General features: G+C 27.9%; 2 protein-coding genes across 2 annotated transcripts in view; one reads left to right on the forward strand and one right to left on the reverse strand.

Annotated features, from left to right (window-relative positions):
- The first annotated feature begins 3,736 nt into the window (after nt 1-3,736).
- On the forward strand, nt 3,737-7,317 carry LOC107492287 (probable pectinesterase 66). The gene is made up of 5 exons (XM_016113289.1): nt 3,737-3,928; nt 5,301-5,527; nt 5,605-5,764; nt 6,309-6,751; nt 7,155-7,317. Exons 1-5 carry the CDS (start codon nt 3,737-3,739, stop codon nt 7,315-7,317), a joined length of 1,185 nt encoding a protein of 394 aa, XP_015968775.1.
- A 1,078-nt stretch (nt 7,318-8,395) lies between these two features.
- LOC127748418 (glycine-rich cell wall structural protein) overlaps nt 8,396-8,574 on the reverse strand; it is a 1,325-nt gene continuing 1,146 nt past the window's right edge. The window contains exon 4 of the mRNA XM_052262926.1: nt 8,396-8,568. Within this exon, the coding sequence (XP_052118886.1) occupies nt 8,396-8,568 (173 nt within the window). The remainder of the gene's footprint in view (nt 8,569-8,574) is intronic.

Raw genomic sequence — 8,574 nt, forward strand, 5'->3', positions numbered from 1 at the left:
GCGGCAGATGGTGGTGCTGGAGAAAGGGGAGGAAATAGATGAGTGAGAGAGATAATGAAATTCGAATGAAGGGGAAAGAGGTTTTACACTTTGAATTTACGGCCCAGTTATCGTTGGATTTACAGTAAAAAAAATTCGATGATAAACCATTACGGGTTACTAAAACATAGCGTTTCACTAAGTGGGTTTACCGTCGGAATGGTAAATCCAACCCAGAAAGATGCGCCAATTTATTTTTGTTTCCCTCCAAATATTACCGGCGAATTTACCATTAAAAACTAAAATCCGCCGGTAATTACTTAACCTTACGAATTTGATGTCGTTACCGCTAGTAAATCCGACAGTAAATCCGCCTATACTCTTCGACGTTAAATTCGATGATACTCAACGTTTTTTTGTAGTGAAATAAAGAGGTGAAAAAAATTTAGTTGAAAAAAAAACTTTATTTAAAAAAATAATTTTTTAATTATTTCATATAATTTAATAAATAAGTATATTTATGACTTAAATATGATATTATATTAATAAAGAATAAAGTTGTCCAATATAAAACTTTAATTTATTTGATAAATATTCCAAACATTCAAATTTAATTCAATTCAATAATTTTACTAATTCATTTTAAACACTATAATTTAATTCAATTCTGACAGGAATTCAATTTTTGATAAAATTTAATTCAATTCTACATCATTAAAACTTTTTAAACATGCTGAAATAAGTCTTTTTAAAATATGTTTTATTTTTTTATTTTTGTAGAGATATAATAATAGTATATAGAATTATATGTTGTAACATTTATATAATAAGTTAATTAAATGATATATGGATTGGATCAAAATATTTTTATTACAATATTTCATAACCAAGATTTGATTTTAAGGTGTTTCATTTTTGTTCATATAGCTAAAATGACAAATAAAATGAATTGAACAGATTTCCTTTATTTACCTATTCAGACTTTTGTTTAGATAGGTAAGTTATCCGATCCTTCTCGAGAAACAAATATTTTATTTACAGATGCGAATATACGAATCTATTTTCATGAGGCTAATATATAGCATTTTTTATTTTCCTAAAACACATAAATAAGCAGTAAATAGTACATCAGCAATAACATCCTAAATATATAATAAATAAAAGTATATACCCAATGAATTGTATACCGGATATTGTACCGAAAAATGTAGAGTGAATAGAGTAAAAAAATTATAATATCATTAATTTGATATCCAATCTTTATCTGAGCATTAGTAACCAATTTTGAGATATGGAAGTCACTTGAATAAAGATGTCAAAAATATTTTTTTAAATATTTTTAATAATTAAAATTTAATACATATAATCGATTAAATTGTGTTATTTTTATTAAAATTAGACAAGACAAATTAATTTTGTTAAAAAACTAATAAATTAATTTTGAATCGGTCTAAACTAATATTTTTTATAAAAAATAACTATAATATCCCTATTATAAAAAAATAAATAAAATACCCCTATTATATATATATAAATTTTAAAAACTCTAAATCTTAACCCTATGACATTAAAGAAAAAAAAGGCTAGAATTTAGGATTCTCAAAATTAATATATATAATAGGAGTATTTTAGTCATTTTCTATAATAGGGGTATTTTAGTCATTTTCTATAAAAAATAATATTAATTTAGACTAATTCAAAATTTGATTTACCATTTTTTCGATCAAATTAATTTTTCTGGTCTAATTTTAACAAAAATTAACACGATTTAATTGATTATACGTGTTAAATTTTAATTATTAAAAAACATCTTTAAAAAAAAGACGTTTTTAAAATCTTTATCTAAATGGCTCCCTTTGGAGAAATAACAGACATTGGTAAATCACCTATCAATGAACAACAGGCAATAAATTTACTAAACTAGAATCAATAATCAGACACTTTAATTTCAACAATTTAATAATTAGGAAACGTGAAACACTTTCAACCATTCAAACCTACAACCGTAAATTCACTAAACTAGAATTAATAATCAGACACTTTAATTTTAGCAATTCAATAATCATTAAACATAAAACACTTTCAGCCATTCAAACCTACAACCCTAAATTCACTAAACTAAAATTAATAATCATATACTTTAATCTCAGCAATTCAATAATAAAAAAACATGAAACACTTTCAGTCATTCATACCTACAACCCTAAATTCACTAAACTAGAATCAATAATCAGATACTTTAATTTTAGTAATTCAATAATTAGTAAACATAAAATACTTTCAGCTATTCAAACCTACAAACTTAAATTCACTAACTAGAATTAATAATCAGACACTTTAATTTCAACAATTCAATAATCAGTAATCATGAAACACTTTCAACCATTCAAACCTACAACTCTAAATCCACTAAACTAGAATCAATAATCAAACATTTTAATTTCAGCAGTTCAATAATTAGAAAATATGACATACTTTCAGTTATTCAAACTTACAACCCTAAATTAAATCCACTAAACTAGAATCAATAATCAAACACTTTTAGCAATTCAATAATAAAAAAATATAGAAGACTTAAGGTGATACTTACCCGTAACGCCATCAGGCCAAATCGTCAACCTGCGATGGGAGATGGTGGAGGGGCATCAGCTGCCTTACTTCCGTGAGAGGATTGTGGGGCCGCAGCTTTCATTGCTAGAGGTGGCGTCACCGTGGCAGCGGGATGCTGAGTGGTCGGAGGAGGTAGCGTCGCCGTAGATAGAGGGACGTAGTTGGGGTTAGGGAGCATGATGAACGGCTGATATGATAAATCCACAACCTGTGATGTCGTTGGGGGTAGTTAGAGCAGAGAAAGAGGATGCAGAATTTTCAAGGATACTAGAAGAAATCCTCCTTCTATTACGATTACGATCACGTCCACGACCAGTAGTCTGATCTACAACACCTCTATCTGTTGTCATATCTGCAAATAGCATACCGATTAATAAAAATTCAGAACAACAAATCAACAATAAATTATAATAATACTAATGTAATTCTTATAATTAATACCACAACATTAAGTTCAATATTTGAAATTTGTTTCTTAATATAAGTTCAAACACTAATTAAACATATAAAGTTGATATAATTAGATTAAAAAAGACTGAATTAATTAATCTTGTACTATTAAATAAATGCCTTAATCATATAAAATCAAGATCAAATATCCATTGACATCCCAAATTTTAAATTTACAATCAACACTAGCAACAAATAATTTAAAACTAGCAACAATCAAGTATAATCCAAATAATCCGGCAATCAAATCTCAGTAAAACTAGCCGTAACACAGTGAATCAACATAATTCAGATAATTTTAAAAAATTATAACAACAATATTCAGTAATTCAGTTCAATAATCCAAACACTTTTAACAATTTAAACCCTAATAACCCAATCTAACCTATCCTTACCATCTAAAATTCACTAACAGAAATTAAATCTAACTAAAGCATAATACTAATTAATAATTAAAACCTAAACCAATAATAATTCTAACTAAAATAGAATACGAATTAGCAATTTGAGCAAACACTTGGAGTGGTGAGCAAAACGTGAGAGACAGGGGTCGAGTTAGGGTGGCCCAGAGTGAGAAGAAGGGAAGAAGGAAGAAGAACAAGAGGAAGGGGAAGAAGAAGAAGAAAAGGAGCGATGTCACAACAACTTTGTGGTTGCCGATGACGACAGAGAAGATGGAATAGAGGTGGTGGCCGTGATGGTGGGTGCTTGTTCACGAGGGCAAAGGAAGAAGAAGAAGCTAAGAAGGGAGAGATCTCGGCGGTGGGTTGACGGTGACAGAGAGGGCTGTGATGGTGGTGGTTTCAGTGGCAGCAGATGGTGGTGTTGGGGAGAGTGGAGAAAAAGGATGAGTGAGAGAGTGTGTGAAATTCAAATGAGGGGTAAGATGGTTTGCACTTTGAATTTACGGCTCAGTTACCGTAAAAAAAATCCGACAAAAAACCATTATGGGTCACCAAAATGCAACGTTTCACTAAGTGGGTTTACTGTCGGATTTTTTCGACGGTAAATCCTACCCAAAAAATGCGCCAATTTATTTTTGTTTTTCTCTAAATATTACTAACGAATTTACCATCGAAAACGTAAATTCGTCGATAAATCCGATGGTAAATCTACCATTACTTTTTGACGCTAAATTCGATGATAAATCTGACGGTATTCAACATTTTTCTTGTAGTGAAAAGGTGAAAAAATTTTAGTTGAAGAAAACTTTAGTTAAAAAAAATAATTTTTTAATTATTTCATATAATTTAATAAATAAATATATTTATGTTTTGAATATGATATTATATTAATAAAAAATAAAGTTGTTTAATATAAAATTTTAATTTATTTGATAAATGTTCTAAATATTGAAATCCAATTCAATTTTATAGCTTTACTAATTCATTACAAACACTATAATTTAATTTAATTCTGGCCAAAATTCAATTTTTGATAAAATTCAATTCCATTCTATATCATTAAAAGTTCTCAAACAAATTGTAAATCTCCTTAAAATATGTTTTATATTTTTATTTTTGTAGAGATATAATAATAGTATATAGAATTATATGTTGTAACATTTATATAATAAGTTAATTAAATGATGTATGGATTGGATTAAAATATTTTTATTACAATATTTCATAATCAAGATTTGATTTTAAGGTGTTTCTTTTTTGTTCATATAGCTAAAATGACAAATAAAATGAATTGAACAGATTTCCTTTATTTACCTATTCAGTCTTTAGATTAGATAGGTAAGTTATCCGATCCTTCTCGAGAAATAAATATTTTATTTACATATTCTTGATGCGGATATAAGAATTATTTTTAAATATATAATAATTAATTTAATAATTAATTTTTTTATGTAGATAGCATTTTTTATTTTCCTAAAACACATAAATAAGAACTAAATAGTATATCCGCAATAACATACTAAATATATCATAAATAAAAGTATAACCCAATGAATTGTATACTGGATAGAGTTAAAAAATATATATATAATATCATTAATTTGATATTCGATCTTTATCTGAGCATTAGTAAATAGTTAAATACCTTTGGGAGAAATAACAGACATTGCTAAATCACCTATCAATAATTATTTTTCAACTCTTAATTTGTCGAAGTATTTTGGTATAAATTAAAAAAAAAAAGTTTACCTTATAATGTTTAAATTATTATTTTAAAAAAATCCGTACTCGCCTTTATTTAAGGATTATTTGTGGCAGTGCCTAGATTATTGGCACTACATTTATTATCGCATGCAGGAGAAAAAAAAAATGCAGGTTCCTAAATTCTTTTTCTTCAAGGTTTCAATGCTAATAATTGGTCTTACAAGTGTTTGTAAATGCGAGGATTGTAGGAAACCACCGAAGACGATTACTGTTAGTCAATCAGGAAATGCAAACTTCAAAACAGTTCAAAGTGCCATTGATTCTGTCCCCTCAGGAAACTCTCAATGGGTTCATATCCAAATTTCCCCAGGCGTTTACAGGTGATCTTTTTTTCTCTTATGATAATGTATGTGATTACATTATTATATACGTCATTTTGATATGATTATATGTGCAGAGAAAAGGTGGTAATTGAGAGCGACAAACCTTGCATATATCTTAAAGGAGGCGGCGGGGGTTCCACCAGTATTGAATGGAATGACCACGGCAATGCACATTTCACTGCTACTTTCAACATTAAAGCATCGAACATTGTTGCAAACGCCATTGCCTTCAAGGTAACTAAATTATCAAATACAGACTTTTTTTTCTCAGACATATTTTGAATACAACACGTAAATATTTGTTTGATACACGTATTTTTTTGTGTTTAATCGTATTTTAATAAAAAATAATTTTTTCGAATATATTTGAACACACATGATAGTATATTCAACCTCATTTTTAATAAATATAAAACATTAAAAATAATCTAAAAAATTAATTTATATTTTAATGTCAATAAAATACTAAAATATTATTATAATTTATCTAAAAAATATTTTATATTTTATATTTTATATATGTTGTGTTTTTATATCTTATAAAAAAATTTAAATTCGTATATCTCTATATCTGTATTGTATCCTATCCCATGTCTATATCAATATTTATGTATCACAGTAACTAACTAATATATATTTAAAAAAAAAAGTCCAATACCAAATTAACGTTGATTGCATGAAATTAAATTAAATGAACCATGCCATGCATATGTATCTCAAAGTTTTATGATTATATAGGTTTAGTAAAATGTGAACAATAAAAATTTTCATGATGCAGAACACATATAACACTGTAGACACAGGCAAGGTGGTTCAAGCAGTAGCAGCAAGGGTTCATGAAGACAAAATTGCTTTCTACGATTGTCAATTTATAGGGGTACAAGATACCCTGTTCGATTCATATGGCCGCCATTACTATAAGGGTTGTTACATTCAGGGTGGAGTTGACTTCATCTTTGGGAGTGGTCAATCAATGTTTGAGGGAAGCACGCTATTTTTCTCAATGGGACTTGGTCCCAAAGTAGATGGGGTTTTCACAGCAAACAAAAGGGAAGAAGATGACAACAGCGGCTATGTGTTCAAGAATTGCAACATAACTGGAACTGGAGGAAAAGCCATTCTTGGAAGATCTTTGAATGCTTATGGCAGAGTTATTGTTGCCAATTCTGTGCTTTCAGATGTCGTTAGACCAGAGGGTTGGGAATCTTTGCACCACAATGTGTAAGATTCATGCATACCTCATACATACTTTTATTTATTAAAGGAAACACTAGTTTCTTCTCACATTATAGATTATAATACAAAAAGTTTATAAAATTAAACAGTTGTAAAGGATAAAAATTTCTATCCATTAAAAAGGCCAGAATCTTTATAAAAAAAATTAAATAATAAATTTTTTAGTTATTATTTAGAGTTATACTGGATAACTAATGACTTTTTTAAACAACATGAACAACTACCAATCAAATAAAAACACATTACACATATAAATTATCCATCTAAATCTTAATATTAGAATAATCATCCATACATCTAATGAAATGAACATCCAATATATCTATTATTCACATTATTTAATATTTTTATTGTCTACTTATACTTTTTCATATGATTATTATTGCAGATCAAAGATAACGTTTGTAGAAGAGGGAAACGCAGGACCAGGAGCAAACACATCTTATCGTGTGCCATGGACGAAACATTTAAGGGCCTCTGGCCTTCATCAATTCTTGGACATGTCTTTTATTGACAAAGAAGGCTGGATTGCTAATATTCCCTCGTTATGATGATTTATGATTTGGTGATTGTTATAATGTATAAAAAGTAATATCTAACTTATTAAAAAAAATTAAAAATTGTTATTTAATTTAAAAACTATAAAAATATATCATCTTTTAAAATTTAAAATATATTATAAAAAATAAATTAAACACAAATTATTCATAAAATTAGGCTTTTATATATATATATATAATACATGCAGCCACGTAACAAAAACGATTCAAATAAGGTGAAAATTCAGATAAAGTCAACTTTATGTAAACGATTTAAATAACGTGAAAATTCAGGTAAAGTCAACTTTATGTAAAGTTGATATTTCAGATTTGTTAGATTAAAATTTAATCAAATAAATTAAATCATCTAACGACTTTTAGGTATCAACTTCACGTCGACTTTACCTAAATTTTTACCTAAATTTTCACCTTCAAATGAATGGAGCAATAAGTAAGAAAATGTAAACTTAACTAGAAGACATCATGAAACTTATTAGATCACGTATAACAAAGGAGGAACAGCATAATGAACTAGTTAGTTCTTCTATTCATTTATAATTGATTATGTCATGTGTAAATTAAGATTAGAAAAGTTATTTAGATAAAAACATTTAAAATATTTTTTTAAGATATTTTTTTAATAATTAAAATTTAATATATTATTAAAATTAATCACTCATATTAAATATATGTCATAAAATATAATTAGTGACTAATTTTAATATATAAATAATTTTTTAGTAATCGATTATAATAGAAAAAATTAAAAAAAATATATAAATAGATAATAAAAATACTAAATAATGTATGCAACTAAATTAATAACGCATGCATGCATAAAAACGTAGCAATGGAAGATATGTCGTTACTTATTATAATCCATCGAGAAAATGAAGATAAACATACAAAAAGATAATCAATTTTAATTTTTATGGTCTCATAATCAATTCTGTAAGATACGACAAACATAACATTTCTACAAAATATTAATTAATACATGATCATGGGCCATGTTTTATTCATGAACAATACAATGTTCCCGTCATTTATATATTACATCAATGGACCATTTTACTAAGCTTTCTTTTGTTTAAAATTTTCCATCGTTTCCTTCGATTCTGTTATTTCTTCTGCCATTTGTACCGGCACCACCACCGGCACCGGCTCCGGCTCCGGCTCCGGCACCACCTCCGGCACCAACACCAGCCCCTGCTCCTACACCAACACCTGCGCTAACCCCAGCACCTCCACCTGCCCCAACACCTGCTC

Source organism: Arachis duranensis, chromosome 6, assembly GCF_000817695.3.
Source record: "Arachis duranensis cultivar V14167 chromosome 6, aradu.V14167.gnm2.J7QH, whole genome shotgun sequence".
Classification (NCBI taxonomy): domain Eukaryota; kingdom Viridiplantae; phylum Streptophyta; class Magnoliopsida; order Fabales; family Fabaceae; genus Arachis; species Arachis duranensis.